Genomic DNA, 17,296 nt, shown 5'->3' on the forward strand with positions numbered 1-17,296 from the left:
GGCCGGTGAGACTAAGGAACTGATGTGGCTGAAAACTCACTCCATAGTGGTGAAGTGGCAGGTTGGATCTTTCTATTGGTAGAAATGGTCTTAGATTGATTTAGGACATTTGCTATTGCACTGTTTTAAGGATACAAATTTCTTTTGATAAAAACAGGAAAGTTGTAAATCCATACCAAACAATGAAAATGTTCTTAGTTCAAATTTCATATAGCTAACTGTGGTTATCTTTTATAAAAATTTCTTATGACAGACATACACTCTGATTTAAACTAAAAATTATATTTTCTTTACTCTAAAGTTTGTTTCGGAAGGACTTCAAGCATATACAGCTGTAATTATTTCATTTCAGGGGAGCCTATTTAAAAGCAAGCAGACCATTTTTGGTCCGTACCTGAGTGGCTAAGGAAGATTTCAGTTAAGGAAAATTGTTCTGTAAGGTAGTAAGTGTATTTGTTCTTCCATTCTTAGAAGAGCAGTACTTGCTGTTGTGTTAAAAGCAGGTGTCAGGCTCAGGTTTGGCTGGACAGGGAGAGAGGGATGACACTACAGTTTCCTCCATCTTCTCTGCTTCCCAGGAGCAACACTTCTGCACATAAGTTTTTCCTCGCGTGGTGTGTTAGTGTGGGGACTGCGCAGATGTTTTTTTTTCTTCCCTCCTGATAAGGGGCAGAGAGATTGTCTACCCACAGTTATCCTTGAGGTGCTGTTGCTGTTACCTGTGTGCTGCTATGGAATCCATTTCTACTAGACTCTGGTGCAGGTCAGGAAACTAGCTGGAATTAAAAAAATTGTTGCCTAATGATTCATCTGTAATTGTTGGGTAAGGCATAAATGACTTGACTTTGCTGCTTTTGACTTGTTCCCTCTCCTGTTTTGGGTTTTTTTTTTTCCCCCCCATTCGTCCTTGGGCAAAAGGTATTTTTCTGCATTCTTAGAATACACATTTGCATTCCGTCTTCAGAAAAAGACTGCAGTTTTAAACTATGTAATGTTAACATACCGATCTGGGCAGTATCAAAAAGTTTTCATAAGATGGGGGATGCATCCTATAGTGAGAAAATGGCAATAGATATATGTTCAGTTTTGGGTGTGGAGAGGACAATTTGTAGTTACTGTGATTATCACTAGGTGAAGGTGCATGAAAGGCATGTGAGCCAGACTGACCCTGACTGGTCTGCATCATGAATGGAGTGTGGGGAGGGAAGGGGAAGATGACTGTAGCCCTGTAGCTTTATCCGTCTCTGTATTTGGGAACATGACACAGATAATGGTGCCCTAACACTCTTACAGGAAATCTGCCCCTTGGGAGGGAGGGAATCTTGAATATATTTCCCTTCCTAGAACAGACGATGGCATAAGTTAACGTGTGAATGCGTTTTATCTGTCAGATGTAGCAAGTATAGGTTGTCACAGAGCAACTTATTGTTTTGGGCACGTTAAGGCCTGTGTAGCTTCTGGACTGTGATAAACATACGTTCTTTCTTATTTTCCCTGTAATGCCTGTATGCATCTTGATGAAGAAGGTCAGAGTAAGAGTCTTCCTCATCTACACTAGGTTTTACAGTTCGATATTTCAATTAGCATTCTGAAGGAGCTGCCTAACTTTTTACAAACCCATGTTGTGGGAGGGTGTACTGAGGAATGCTATGCAGCTATTTAAAAAAACCAAACTGTGTAGGTAATTTTTTACATTTTATTTTTATATTTTAATTGATTACATAAACATCAGTTGTCTCATCTGATGAGCTATAACGCTGCTGAATCCTTCTGCAATGTGGAGCTGTCTCTAAGCATGCTGCTAATTTCAAGTCAAAGTTTTATCTTGGATGATTTCAGTCAAATACAAACCCTGAAGCCCATGATAAAAGGCTGTAAGAATCTTGGGTTTATAATGAATGCTTGGTTAATAAGTTCTTCTGATAAGTTACCTTAGAAGTTCTGATTCACTTAATTCATTTTCTCCAGTAGCAAGATAAAAGAAAGGTTTAGCCAGGTGGTGTGCTTTTTTTTCAGGTACAGCCTGCAAACTCTCTTGCTGTGTTAAAATTGGCAGTTCTGGGTAGGGAGCAAATGCAGACCCTGCTTCTGGTTTCAAATTGCTGCATGGAGTTGGAGTTTAGGAATTAAAATGGGGGGGGGGGTGTTTGAATTAGCTGAAATACAATTTTGCAAAATGCAAAACCCTGCAAAAACTGCTCCACACCACTGAGTTTTACTACTCAACAGTATCAAAAGGCTTCCATTCCCCAAAATTCATGTGGCTTTAGTGCAGTTGTAAAAAAATAGCGCTGTACCGTGCTCTCCATTGGAGAGAAGGGTATCCATGCATCCTTCTGTCAGTAGAATTTGTTACTTGTCTTCCTGGTCTCTCCAGCCAGCGTAAATAACTAATCTGATTTTATTTGAATAGAGTGGTTTGTGAATGCTGTGGCTTTTACCAGCCTTTTCCCTCCCCTTATGCTAAGTTTCTTCTGTATGTAGAGCAATGGACCTCTGCAGAAAGGACTGAACTGGAAGTGTGCTTTGTCCCATGCCAGTGTTGTTCCAGTGTGTGCTTATGAAGGAAATTATTTGGGCTGAGAAAAGTGCTCGCAGCTCTAAGTACTTGTGTTTCTTTCTGTTGAGCAATAGAACAAAAAAGAAAAATCAGGGAGGGAGCTGGTACTCTTGCTGCTTTGTTCTTCTCTGGAGTCTAGTGACTCATCTGCCCAAAGTTGTAGTACAGCTGGGCACAGTGAGTCAATGTACACCTTACTATTGTGCACGTGGACGAGCAGAAGAATGCGGGATGGGTAGCCATTGGTCTTTGTCTTACCACATGCATCTGTAAAGACTCGAAGCAAAAGAGTAGTGAGTCTGGGAACAGAATCTAGAACTGCTCAGTTCTTCTTTGTGCTTAATGGTGTTTGGATCTGAAACTTCCAGATGTAAATGGAAACTTCTTGTGTATCAGTGTAAAAGGCCTGGTATTGCATTTAGTGTGCTTGTTGGTCTTTCAATGTTTGCATATCCTGGTTTGAGATAGCTTTAATGTTGCCTAATGTTTTGCATATATGCTACCTCCAGATAACTTTTTGGTGTATTTGACTTCCCTGTTATCTGTCTTATCCTTTGTTTTTTCTTGCAGTCAGGTACCTGTCACCAAACAGTCTTCCCTTTTGAATTATTTGGGAGCAGTATTTGAGAGTCTGCTTTGAGAAGATAAAACTTGTAGGTTCAGTTTCTGCTTCTGCCATCATCTTGCTTTTGTGTCTTTTTATCTTTCAATTCGTAAATTGCTGCTGTTTTTGTAAGTAGCTGGGTACAGTTTGTTAATGTGTTAGAAATTCAAGTTTTCCCTATTGTATATGGATGCTTAAGATTCTGTATCACTTTTTATACGATCTGGTGGTTAATTTGTAATATTAATCTTTTGTCCTCTTTGTAATCAGGCATTATATATTAGCTGCTCTTTCCAGACATGTCTGTATCAGTGGTATTTTATATAAGAGGTTAAAGTTACAAGCCGCTCTGTACGTATCTGCAGGGAGCAAAGTGCAAATGGAAACTATGGAAAGTCTATTAGTGCTTTAAGAGATTGCATAGGGAAGCATAATATGCAGTTTAATTACTAACCTAGGCTGTAAGTCTTGCCTAAGCTAAAATAAAATGCTGAAAATCCTTTCTAGAATGTCCCTCACCTTTGTTTTCATTACTGTCTAATCCTTGGGTTACTGCTTGTTGCCATATCAATTTGCTGCAGTTACTGTCTTATCTGAAGCTTGAATAAGTTTGATACTCAGAAACTCTTTATAATCATGGTTGGTCTGTTTTTTTGTTTGGTGGTGGTTTTGTTTTGTTTGGGTTTTTTGGGGGGGGTGGGGTTTGTTTTGTTTTAAGTAGAGGAAGCTGGTTTTCAGTTAGTTCTAGACCCAGTCTTGCAATAAGCTCTAGGGGCAGCGGGTTGGTTTGCAAGGAGTTTGTTCAGGGTTGGGCCTTACTTTCTTCAGAAGATGCAGCATCTCACTTCTGAAACAGCATACATGAAAATAGGTGTTTAATTTTAAAAGGCATTGCATCTATTTTCAAAAGCAAGTGTTGAAATAATGGAAAATACAGTTGGAAGGGATGTGAAGAGGTTCTCTAATCCACTTAATGCTGAATGACATATAATTTCTGATGTGTAACTCTTCTTAAAACTTTCAGGAGGAAGGTTCCACAACTCTTCTTGCCAATTTATCTAGTGCTTAAGTAGTCTTGTTAATAGACATAGGGAAAAGCTTATTATTTTAAAGTTTTTCTTAAAGTTTTCCTTAAAGTTTACTCTGAGGAGTTTGTTTAGTTGTTCTTCTTTGCTACCTGTCTGTCTTCATTATTCTCTCTGGCCTTTTGATACTAAGGAAACTCAATTTCTTTGGCTTTTTCTCAGAAGTCCTCTTTTCTAGACTTTATGATTGTTCTTGGTGCTTTTCTGTTCACCTATTTGTTTCTTAGATACTGTACTCCCATGGGGGCTTTCCCAGAGCAGCAGAACTTTTTCATCTGTCATACAGATACTGGTTTTGCTTACACATCCCTGCATGGTGTTTGCCATTTTCATGACATTGTAAGCTTATATTCAGCTTCTGGTCTGGTAGATCTGCTGGATCCTTCTCTGCAATCTTGCTGCCGAAGTGATCAGTTCTTCTGAATGAAGAATGTGGTGTATTTATTGGGTGATAGGTGGAAAGAGGTGCATTTTAAACAGTACAAAAAGCCAGATTTTTAGGAGACCAAAGGAAAAGGGGGTTCATTAGGCAGTTCTTTCATAGTTCTATGTGTTAATTTAGAAGTCCAGGATGCTTTGACATCAGGGTGGCCGTTACACAAGTGTCTTGAAATGGTGATGAGAAGATCCTTTTTCAGAATATGCAGTGAAAAAATGCCAGATCTGTGCACAAAATAGCTACATTCTTTCCTGGGATGAATCTTGTTGATGCAATTGGTTGTTAAACTGGTGCTTTTAAGCGTTACAATATACCGAAAACAGCAAGTGAATTCTGGGCTTCATCCGCCCACGTAAACAAAATGGAATGAGGTAGTCTGGGAGAAGGTGGCTGTAGATGCATGGTTTCACAACAGTTATCTCTACTTGGGAGTAATAAATTCTCTGATAAAATAGTCATTCTAGCTTAACAATAAAAGGATCATTCAGGCCACTGTGTGGGAAACTATTGTGCAATAGGTCATTGCACAACAGTTGTAGGTTGGTTCTCCACTGACTGTTGTTCCTCCACTGTCTGTTGTGACTATTGATTTCAGTGTGAAAGAAATTGTGGTCTTCCATCTTCTCAGGAACTAAATTCTGCAAAGGCAACTTAACGATTTAAGGGTTAGCCAGGTTTTATGCTGGAGTTTTTTTCTGGTTTGTTTTATTGTTTTGTTTTGGTGGGGGGTTTTTTGTTTGTGGGTGGGGTTTTTTTGGTTTTTTGTTTTGTGTGGGTTTTTTTTTTGTTGTTTTTTTTACCCCCTCTTGTCTTCTGGGCCAGAAAGCCAACAAGGTCTTCATGGACAATGTTACTCTTTGATTCTTCACTGTTCTATTCCTTCTGTGTAGTGACTCTGCATATTGGACAGCCAAATTACAGCATACTTCCTGGACTGTAAAAATCCACAGCATAGCTTGTGAGGAAAGGATTGTTCACTGGTTGGCCTTGAGAGTTTAACCAGGTCTGAACTTTGATCTTTAATGTTCAGCTTTGAATCAGCTTGTGTCTGTACTTAACCACATTCCTCTTTGGTTTATTTTTGGGAGGAAGTGTCATTTTTGTATAAGGCAGAAAAGGAAGTTGGGCTGTGAACCTTGCAGATAGTTTTCTGAAGCATGTGACTACCAAGCTGGCAATTGTGTATGTTTAGATCCTGTTACTACCATGCAATGCAGTGGTGTCCCAAGATGTGATATGAACAATGGGAAGAATGCTTGCGCTTAGAATGCCTGGCATCTCACACATCTCAAGATGCTGCATGTATCCAGCAAGCTGCTGTTTTCAAAGCAACAAGCTTTGAAAGTAATGCTATATTGTTGTGGATATTTTTATTTCTTAACATACTTTTTTTTTTCTTTTTTCCCCCCTCATCAGTGCAATTTCTCTTATTCCTTTTATTCATACTAGTGCTATGGTTAATTATAGCTTCTATATTACTATAATAATATAGAATTAATATTCCAAATACAGGTTGCCCTTCCCAGACAGTACTGAGTGAAATGACTTGCATGTATATAGAGGGATTGAATGTGCAACAACAGAGAATGGAGTGCAGCTCTCAGAGAGCTGTCTGATGGTCCTTAGGAGGAAGAGAAAAATGGGGATGCTGAATCAGCATTGGTGCTGTGAGGGATTGTTCAACAAAGAAATTGGTGGGCAGAATATAGGAAATAGGTAGGCAGGGAGAAAGAGGAAGTCTGGGTTGAGATCACAATCATTTCTTTCCACTTTGGGAAAAGGCGATGGTTGGCATTCTTATACTCTGTAATGAAGTAAGAATGGGTGGAGGAAAGTCACAGTAACAAACTCATTTGAACTTTGGTAAGCGGCAAAAATGGTGACCTTAGACATACCTGAGAGCTGTAAAAGCTTTGAGTTGAATTGGATGTACTTAATTGTTGGGGTTTCTTTTTCCTTCAATATAAATATTTTTTAATTTCAAATTACAGCAGAGATAAATAGTCTTTTTAAAGTATTTGAGCTTCACCACAAACCAGGCTCATGTTAGTTAGCAACTACCATGTGGCCTATCATACTGTTTGAGTTTTCAGGAGAACGAGAGGGATCTGAAATACTGTTCTTGGAGAACTGGGAGAAACTGCCAGATAGCTTAGTATGCTAATAAAGATGCCCTATATCCCTGTTTTAGCATTTTTAACTTATAAAGGAAGAACTGGTGGTGGGGAAAAAGTGTACAAACTACCCTGTGAAAAGGAAGAGGGAAGGAAGCAGCAGCAACAATGAAATCAAGATTAACATTTAACACTATCAGAAACAAATAACAGTCAATAAATTTTATGCTGGTAAAGGTGCATTTTAATCTAGTTATCTTCTTGCTTTCTGTCTGAATAGAGCCCAATTAGTTTTCACTTGCCCTCAATAAATAACGTCTTTTGTTATAACTTTCTCTCTATTATGTTTTAGATACAATGTCTGCTCCGAGTGGCATCCCTGTCCCGTCTGCACCACCTTCTTATGAGGAAACAACAGGAATCAATGTGGGCTATCCTCACACCTATCCTGTCCCAGAACCTGGCCAGAAACCAGATGGGAAGGGAATGAACCCTCCCCCATACCTGGGACAGCCTACACCAGCAAATAACCCGAGTAAGCCTGAAAAACTCTACTGTACCTCATGTTAAGGAGCTGTCAGGTGGCTGTGTAATAGGTGCTGTGCGGAAGTTGAAAGATTGTGGTTCACAGGTGTTCCCAACCTTCCAAAAATATTTTTGAAGGGAATAACGTGAATCAATTCTTGTGAATTCTTCCTTCAGTGTGCGCTAATATCAGTAGCATCATTTCGCTTTCTGCAGTTTTTAATGCAGCCTTATTCTAAAGACAGTATGTTTCTGCATTAGGAAATACCATGGTGATTGCTCTTTGTCATTGTGCGTTTCATTGCCCTGAGTCTCAAATATTTCAGAGTAATAACTGATTGTAGCTCAGAGGAAGTCAATTAACTATCCTTTCTTCCTTATTTACCCATTGAGTAAACAGCTTATTTCTCTGCTCAGTTACAGTTCAGACAGTGTATGTGCAGCAACCAGTAGTATTTTATGACCGCCCAGTTCAGATGTGCTGCCCTTCCTGTAACCAGATGATAGTGACACGTCTCTCATATGACTCAGGAGCTTTGACTTGGCTGTCATGTGGTGGCCTCTGCCTGCTGGGGTAGGTTGATTCCAATTTGCACTTTATTTTTCTCTTCTTACGTGACATTTTATAGCTCTAAGGAATAACAAGGCTTTCAGCTTTGTTGCTTTCTCATTCTGTCTGGGACCTGACCCTTTTATGGTTTGAATAGCCTATGTCTGCATTTAAGTCCTATAGGACCTTAAAGCAGCTCTAGAACACTAGAGTGATGGACTCCATAGCCGTGTGTGTTCTTCCTAAAGCTTCATGGCACCAGTTTTACTGATGGCTTTTGCAGGAAATATATTTTACCTTCTTGTGTATGTAACAAGTGGTAAAACAGATTGTTTTGTTTTGTTTTGTTTTAATTTGCAGGTGTATAGCTGGCTGCTGCTTAATTCCCTTCTGCATTGATGCCCTAAAGGATGTGGATCACACCTGTCCGAACTGCGGTGCTCTTATTGGTTCTTACAAACGCTTATAGGCAGTGTTTAAACATTGATAATTCATTGATGAAGTTGGTTAGCACCTCTACAAGCCCTTTCTGAAGTTTCATGGAGACTTCTGGTTGTTTCTGTGCATCCTGTCACTGGAAACCAATCAAAAGTAATGTTTATTGCTAAATTGTTTGAATGAGAATCTGCTGAAGGGGATTCTGACTTAGGTCTGTAAAAAATTATGTGTAATCTTTATGGGCCACTCAGTCTAGCACCAGTTGATAGCAGCTAAATGTTTTCCCTTTCTGCTTTATGCAAAACAGGTTGATGATGTTCTTCAGTTAATCTTGTCTCAATCATGATGGATGCTGGTGTGCTTGCTTGTAGTCTCAGCACAGACCAAGAGGAGAATGTCTGTGGAGACCTATATAGTCTCATGCTTGGTGTTGATGCTTTTGCAACAGCACTGTTTACAAACTGGCAGGGAGTTGCTTGCCTCTGAGGCAGGTGCCTCTCTTTCACAGAAGAAGTGATTTGTTGGCGTCTTTTCATGAGCACTAAAATTCACTTTAAAATTTTCTTAGTTGAAAGAGAACCAAACTTAAAGGCTTCTTCCTTCTTGGAGGCAGCTTTACCAAAGGGACAACTCGGGTTATTGTGCTTCAGTGGTGATTCAATCTAGTACCTGAATTTCCTTGCCAGTTTCAAGTCTAGTCATATCTCTAATCTGCAGTAAAGATGTTCATACAGGAATTTTAATAGATATTTGTTCAGTGTTTTTTGGTTGTTTTTTTTTTTTAGTGCTGATTTATAAGTCTGAGAAGTGTTCTCTTATCTCCACCCCAGTGGAAATGCCCATCGTTATAGCATTGGAAAACTTCCTTGTACATTTACATAAGTCAACTGATAGATCATAAATAAATCTCAGCCTTATCTTAAGGCTTGACTTCCACCTGCAAAACACAGATACAGGACCTGGGCTTTTAATTGTTGATCTGTTTGTTAATTAGTCTTTCTTCATTAAGAAGGTAACATGTTTGTTAAGGAGTTTCTTTGATTATTTAGACTTGTACTCTGATTTTTCTAAATGAAAGAGAAGTTCTGTTTTCAGAAACTTAAGCTGGATATGCTTATTTAAGACAATGATCACAAAAAATTAGGGAATGAGGCTCTGAAGGTTGAAGCATTTTACCATGTCATAAGCAGCAGACTTGTCCAAATAACATCTTGATGCATTTGAACGATACCTGTCTAAAAAAGGCAGACAGGTGTTTAAACAAGGCTATGATGCTAACACTGTATTAATCTCTGTAAAAGTAAAAAGCTAAAATAAATACAAATAAAAAGTACTGCATTTACTGTTCTTGAAAAATGTGCCTTCTATAAATATTTGGTATAAGTTAACTTTACAAAAGTCTTTCAATACTTCACGTTTGAAATCCAGGAGTTTCATGGATCACAAATACTACCTCTAGGCCTTGTGTGAATTACTTTTTGTAAACTGCTGCTGCTTGTGGGTCAGTCTGCAAGTGGTTTAAGAGCTTGTGCATTTGGAAGAGGTTTCTGATCATATGTCTCCCTGTACCATAAATTTTTACATCAGTAGCTACTAACTGGCAAGATAATGATGGAGATAAAAAGCTCATAGTTTTGTAGCTTTCCACTTCCATGATGCAGTACTAGCTTGTGTTTTTTGTCTGCTGCTGCACCACTGTAACGCTTTCCATGTTCTTTAAGGGCCTGGGTGATGCTCCATTGAATTGTCTGTTCTGATGACACAGGCAGTGATTTTAACTTCCAGGGTTCCTGTAAAGCGGTATCCCCCGCCCTCTCCCCTCACTGGATTTCACAGAAAATGTACTTTTTGTCAGTTTATCATGAGAGCAAGACGGGAAGAAGCAGTGAAGCATGAAGTGTTTCCAAACTTGATGTTTGCTTGCATGATGGGGACGGGAGGGTTTTAGTTCTTTTAGTACCTGTGTCAGTCTGGTCTGGATAATCCTGCTGTATATTCATTTGGTGAGTAAGTCTTCAAATTGTTATTACCTTAGCTCCCCTTTTCTATACAAAGTGGTGGTTGGAAAATCTGAGGTGGTGGCACCAGAATGCAGAAGAACACGGACTAAAAAAAATAATTATGTGGTGTTTTATTTTATTTTATTTCGTGGGCTCAGTCCATTGCATCTCTTTAAATTCCTTGTATGTATTGAGAATAGGTCACACAAAGTTGGCAGCTATTCCACCTAATTAAGCATTCCGCAAAACTTTCTGCTGCCCCTTCTATACTTAAATTTCCTTAAATACAAAGCCTGTGTTTGTTCTCTTGTGTATGGAATTACCTACAGAATGTGCCAAAGTAACTTGCTTTGTTAAACTTACTTTAGACAGACAAATGCAGGACATAACTTGCTTTGTGTGAAAGTGCTTTGTGTTTGATTATGTTGAAGTTACTGTTTGTTTTTAAAACATTATATTTAAAATAAAAACTGTCTTTCATATCTAGTGCTTGTAATCAGAAAATTATAACTTTTGGAATGTTTCTAAACACATGAAGGCTGAAATGTTAAAATGAAGTCAAGAAATGGAATTACAGGGTGAAATTTTTCAGTCTCCCTTGGGCCAAGTCTTTGTTATTCTCTGCATTCTCTGGCCTGCAGACCAACTGTTTGTACACAGAGAAACGTGTTTTCCTGCAACTAGGGCCCTTTTAAATATTTTTTAAATTAAAACTTCTTTGGCTAAAACTTCCACTTGCAATACAACTAAACAAACACATAGATATGGCTACACTTTTACATACCAGTGACCAGTAGGGAGAAAATAGATATCAAATATAATTATATTCAGTCAGGAAGATTCCCTAATTGTGCAAGAATACCCTGCTTTTTTTCATGTCTGAAGTACTTTTTTCTTTTTTTTTTTTTTTTTTTTTTTTTTCTGAGGTGCAGAAAATACAGGAAGGCAAGATTAATACCTCAAACAATTTCGTTTTAATGCTTTGATATTTACTGGTTTTATTAAGCAACTTTTTGGTCAATTTGTTAAGAAGCAAGTTGAGTTGTGAACAAATAGTTTTTCCTCTGTTGATAGATACAGAAGTGGCATGCTGACTTTACATGCTCATGCTATTTCCACAAGAAAGTAAGGAAGGGGCATAGGCCGTCTGAAAACCTCCAGCCTTGCACGACAAATTTCGGTGAAGCCTTCCCCTACCCCCACCTTCCTAAACTTTCCAGGCTGACATTGCTTTCTGTTACACTTTGACAGTGTTGTTTCCATTAGACTTCTACTTTGAATTGACAGAACTTGCACAATGTTCAAACTTAGTTCTGATGAGGTTTGAGCCAGAAGGAAAAAAAATTTTTGTCATGCAAAGAGGATCCAAAATAAAAGCTGTTGAAACAAAAGCAGCTGATAGCCTTACAAGAGGGAGTTGTTAAGCAAGGGCAGAGTGGTTTCAAAAAGCTGCTATTTATTGCAGTGTTTGTGACAGCACTTCTGGCAGTCTAACCACAAGTTCTTTTTTGAAGAAATGAGTTGTGATTTGTGTATTCAAACCCAGTTGATTGTTCTTTATAACTGAGCAGCAAAGAGTAATGGAGTATATGCTGTCATCCTAGGAATAAAAAATAAGTGCAAGTACTGTGACAAAGGTGTGACATGTTTGTAGTTCAAGTGAATTGTATTTTACAGCAAATTAACCTTTGTGTTCCTATTTTCTTTATAAGATCCTGCAATTATCTTTAGGATGATTTTAATGTATTTTTGTGAGGTGAATACCCTCGTGTATGATGTGCCAGATGTGAATCTAGTATAGAAATAAATTCTCTGATGAGTGTCTTACTACTTTTTCAAACCAGGACACCAAAAGGTGCATGGTGCAACCTGCTGCTTTCAAAGGAAGTGCCTCTTCTTACCCTTACCACATACAATTGATTTTTGTTACAATTTTTTTATTTAAGAAGCTGAAGTGCTGGCATCTGTTTGAACAGGTGCCTGTGTGGTTGGGACATGCTAAAAGTAGTTGTACTGAAGTCCAGAATAAACCAAGAGTGAGTAGGAGGCTTTTTGAAAGTCCTTTTGTGGTTGGCTGGTTTGCTTCATGCAACATCTTGGTCTTTGTAAGAAAAAAAAAAAAAAAAAAAGCACAGCTTCAATGAGCTCTAGATGATTATTGCATTAACGAGGTGTGTGACAGACACTGCTCTAGAATCTAAAGCCATCGTGCCTTTGAATGTGACAACAGTGATTTCACAAAAGCGTTGGGGGGAAGGAGGAAAAAAAAAAAAGACGACCCCGAACTCGTTTCCATCTCTTGCTCCACGAAGCCTGTGCCGCCCTTTCTCCTCCTGGCATGCTACCCCGAGCAGCGGCGGAGGGCGAAGCCTGCCCCGCTCGGTCGGCGTCCTGGCGCCTGGTTGTACAGAAGTGACCTGGGGCTCGCGCTTCGTGCGGTGCTCTAGTTCTCCACAACGCACCGCTGAAGCATTTTTCACTCCGGGATAGTAGAGAGGGATATATACGTACGCAGCTTAAAGGAAAAAGGCGGCGGCGGAGAGCCTGACCGCCGCCTTGAGGCGCAGCAGGCTCCGAGCAGGTGGGTGAGACCCCCTCTCGCCCCGCCCCTTCGGCGCTGCTCGGCTCCGCCGTGGCCGCGCCCCCGCCCGGGCGGCCCGCGCTGCTGCTGGGGGGCGGCGCCAGGGGGCGCTGGCGCGCGGCAGGGCCGCCGCTGGCCCCTCGCCCCCGGCCGGGCCGCCTCAGCTTCGGCCGCGGCTCGGTCCTCCCCCCTCCTCCTCGCCGCGGTGCTTGCTCGCCTCCGCCGTGCGGCGGGTTTCTCGGCTTCCCCGCGGCGGCCGGCGGCCGCTGGGGAGGTTGCGGGGCGTGCGGCGACCGCCGCCGCGCGCTGCCGCAGCCCTGGGGAAGGCGGTCGGCCCCTTCATCGCTTGATTTCCTCTCAGTAAACGGCCTGGAAAGCGTCGCAAAGTGCTTGTCGGTTTGGTTTTGGGTTTTTTTGTTTTTTTTTTTGTTTTTTCCTTCCAGGGAAATAATGTATTTGGAACGCTTTCCCCGAAGCTCTGCCCTGGGAAGCGTTCTGTCCTGTGAGGGTTTCCCGCGGCCCGCCGCCTGGCGTGCCTGCTCCGGCGGCGGCGGGTTTCCCTCCAGGTCTCGTTCTAGGGCCCCAAACTAGTGGCATCTGTCAAGGCACCGAGTAGTTGCCAGAAGAGGTCGGTGGGAGCGGGCGCTCCGCGGCCCCCCGCGCTGGGCGGGCTCTGCCGGAGCCGCGGTAGCCCCCGCCGCCATCACGGGAGGGCGACGGCCGTGCAGGTGTTGGCACTTAGAGGTGCAAGTTTGCAGCTGTGGCCGAGGGCACTTTCCGCCTGCTTTTGGCTGTTAGGGTTAAACGTGAGTTTTATAATAACGTTAATTTAAAAGAGCTTGTGGGGTCTTTACAGAACAGGCTTTACCAGTTTGTTAAAGCTCGGATTTTCTTGGTAATAGTAGTGTAGAGTTCTTAGGTGTCCATGGACATCCTTGCTGCGTTGTGTGCTAGATGGTATTTTTCATTAAATTCATTTTGCAAGCTTGAGTGCAACGTCCAGTAACATGGATGAATACTTTTTGCAGACTTACCACCAGTGTCAGTCTCCTGCGTGTCACCAAACAAGTGTGTTTGCAGCACATGTGCCTGATTTTCTTCAATATTTTAAGATTATCTAGGACAGCACCATGGTGGAAATTTCTCTTTGGGAGGTTCTTTGTCTGCCTGTTTTGGGGGTGGTGTTTTGATTCTTTAGAAAAAACTCTTTTGGGGGGAGGTAGGAAAAAAATGCTTAAAAGGTGTTGAGCTTGTATTTCAGTCTTGGACCGTATCCTGCACTTACCAACCCACTCACATGAGTGAAGTTAGTCAAGTACACAGGATGCTAATGTTACGCCGTGTTTTATCTGAAAGATTTGGCTTGAGCGTGCATTTAAGAGTCTACTGCAAATCAGGCATTTAATTCCTAACTTAGAAGTTTCAGTACAAAGGGCCCAAAATCTGTGATATACTGAAAAAAGATTTTTGAAATATTTTTTACAAGAAAGCCCTGGAGTTTTGTTTGTGAATATCTTTGTTCTTTGGTATATGAAATCATCGAGATGCAAGCAAGCTGAGATTTATATATTCTTGAGCGTGCTCATATGCCTACAATAAGATATTTTACTTCCTTTTTGTTAACATAGTTTCTTCCCTAAGAAATAGGAAGCCGCAAAGCTAAAACTTGAAATTAAATTGCAAATTTGATAATTTTGGAAAGTGTGATTTACAGCTGTAACTGAAAAAGCAGAGCAAGACAATTTGAACAAAATAGAAAATCAGATGCAGTTACTAGATAACATTGAATTCTGTTTTCTTTCTCCAAGCCAAAGCCCAAATCCTCGAGCTTCTCTGTTCCAGCAGTCCTTTCCATGTATAACATACCTCAGGGTCACAGCCTGAATCGGAGTTTGAATGTGAGCCTGACCTATGAGTCTCTTAATATGTTGACACGTAACCCATTCTGTAAGTAATGTTTTTAAATAGAAATCTACTGTATCTGTTACTTTGCATGGATCTTCTATGTCAATATTCAGTTTGTGGCTCACAGTGTTATTACTGGCTGTTGATCCTCATTTTGGTATTGGAAAGGGAGAGACTCGGCTACATGCTGGTTGTGCTGATGTCTGAGGCCAGACCTGTCCAGCTCTCAGACACCAGGATCACTGGTGACTTCTGATGGAAGCTTCTGAATAGCTGCTGCTCTGTTCTTACAGACATTTGAATTTCTCTTAACTCCGCTTAACCATGTGTCGTGTGTCTGCATTTATTTGATCCTTTACATTTAACAAGATTGCTTGTGCTTAAAATGAAGTATATATATAACCACATTAATATCCAACATTTACAAATGAAGTGTTGATCCCTCTTGAATCTTTTGAGAAAGTTTGTTTGCTAATCCTTAAAGAGAACCCTTCTTCTATGACGCTTTTGCATGAAAATGTTGTTACTCTAGAAATTGTGATTGAAATGCTAATATCTGTAGCTAAGTATTTGTCTTAAAGCTATAAAACACATCTTTTACTAAGCTATGGTACCTTGTCAAAAAGATCATCAGAAGAGTCCAGTTTTCTTAGTGTGATGCCTATTGTGTAACCTCTTAGAAGGAGGCTGTCTTGCCACGTGATAAGACATACATGCCGTGTTATTGGTCTGCACGTGCACAGTAGTTCTGAGGCATCTCAAAATGTAGTGTGCTGCAGTCTTGGGAACGGGTCTGACATTTTTGGTCCATCTGGTTAGACCCTGCTTTGTTTCAGGGACTTTGGGCACAGACTGTCTCTTAGTGTAGTTCATACAACCTTTCCTGGCCATCCTCTTTTCTAAAGCTGCTTCCTTGTGGGAAAGGAGTTGCCTGTGACCTCCTCGAACTATTCTTGGTGAAAATTAAAAATGTAGCTGAAAGAGAAAATTTGAGTAATTTTTTTTTTTTTTTATGAGAAACCCACCCACAGTGCTCTAAGGGAAATCTAGCTATTTAGAGAACAAAGGTTTCTGAAAGACCTTCTGGTGTTTGAGTAGGGGATGGAATGACTAATAAAACGGCCTTGTTCCAAGAAGGCATTTAGATTTGAGCACATGCTTAATTTTTGGGGTGTGCTTATGCTTAAAATTAAGCACCTATTTATGTACTTTGCTGACTGCAGACATTGGTGCCATACATGAAGTTAACATAAACTAAGTGGAAAACTTACTATAAAGTGTCAAATTCATTCATATGAGGGTAGGGCTACAAATGCTCAGTACACAAACACTGCTTGTAACTTGTTGCTGTTGGGCTATGCCATTCTTAAGAGAGTCATGATAAGGCAAAAATTCCCTATAATTCCAATGTTGGTATTCCCACTGACTTCAGTATAAGTATTATGCTTTTTAAGTTATTTTGCAATAGCTATGTAAAATATGTTGAAAAATCTTACTATATAAACAGTTAAAAGTCAGGCTGCTGTGGAGAACGGGCAATAGTAGTGACTCAAGAAAAGAATTGTCACAGTATAGCCATTTTCTGGTAAATTCATCATGGTTTTATATTCATGCCCAGTGATTAACTTACCTGCTTCTATCCGTATTGCTGATAGTACACCAAGAGCTGAATGACTGCAGGATAACGTACGGAGCATGTACTATGCCCAGCTGAGCTGTAATCTTAAAATTAAAAATTAGAACAAATACAAGACTGAGGAACTCAGCAGACTAAAAATAGCAAATCCAGCAAGTTGCAAGATTTCCACAATGAAATCTCTGAAGCAGTTTCAGAATTAGAATATTCTGAAAAATCACCATGGAGATGGAAGAAGGCTTTCTGATTTACCACTTTGGGTTGATCATAGGAAATCTGAGCCGCTGTATGAAATCTGTAAGGTTTGCTGTTTTTTTAATTCAGTTTCAGACCTGAGCTGTCCCTGAGGTTGGTATTTGGTAGATCTGTGATTTTGATAAAAGGGCCCAGCTTTTGGCATGGAATATTTTATTAACTCTTTAGACTTGCTCTCTCTCATCATCTTTGGTCATTGATCTATGCAAAACACATGTGAGAAGTTGCTTTCCCTTTAAGTAAAATTCGTAAGCATTTTGAACTGAGCAGATGTTACCTGATGGAGAAAGTAAGTTCAGGCGAGAGGCTATGACAACACAAGCTTGGGGGGGAGAGTAGTACTGGTGACTGGGATTGTTGTCTATGATTTCTACTTGTGAATCTTGTTTGAAGTAAACAGTAGCTCAGGGTAAACCAGAGAGGCTTACAGCAGATTAAGACATGGCAGCAGGAGAAAATAAATCTTTGCCTGTCTGCAGCAGCTTCCTTCAGAAGGTCTTGGCATGCAAGCGTAACCGAGTTTTGGCAACATCTCTGTGGCACAGGTGATCATCAATCCTGTTACGTGTGAAGAGTAAACAGGGCCGTAGGCTGCCAGGGCAGG

At 40.4% G+C, this 17,296-nt stretch overlaps 1 protein-coding gene across 1 annotated transcript; it reads left to right on the plus strand.

The window, feature by feature from the left end:
* Nucleotides 1-743: 743 nt before the first annotated feature.
* Nucleotides 744-9,648, plus strand: LITAF (lipopolysaccharide induced TNF factor). Its single transcript, XM_052772725.1, has 4 exons — nt 744-763; nt 7,155-7,337; nt 7,745-7,901; nt 8,238-9,648. Exons 2-4 carry the CDS (start codon nt 7,160-7,162, stop codon nt 8,344-8,346), a joined length of 444 nt encoding a protein of 147 aa, XP_052628685.1. The 5' UTR covers nt 744-763; nt 7,155-7,159; the 3' UTR covers nt 8,347-9,648.
* Nucleotides 9,649-17,296: the final 7,648 nt, after the last annotated feature.

This window comes from Harpia harpyja, chromosome 21 (genome assembly GCF_026419915.1).
Source record: "Harpia harpyja isolate bHarHar1 chromosome 21, bHarHar1 primary haplotype, whole genome shotgun sequence".
Taxonomy (NCBI): domain Eukaryota; kingdom Metazoa; phylum Chordata; class Aves; order Accipitriformes; family Accipitridae; genus Harpia; species Harpia harpyja.

What these genes read in the sequence shown, in the direction of transcription:
- LITAF (XM_052772725.1), top strand. Translation starts at nt 7,160, where the DNA reads ATGTCTGCTCCGAGTGGCATCCCTGTCCCGTCTGCACCACCTTCTTAT. An exon ending in TACACCAGCAAATAACCCGA is followed by an intron (nt 7,338 to 7,744) that starts GTAAGCCTGAAA and finishes TTCTCTGCTCAG; the next exon opens with TTACAGTTCAGACAGTGTAT. An exon ending in GGTGGCCTCTGCCTGCTGGG is followed by an intron (nt 7,902 to 8,237) that starts GTAGGTTGATTC and finishes TTTAATTTGCAG; the next exon opens with GTGTATAGCTGGCTGCTGCT.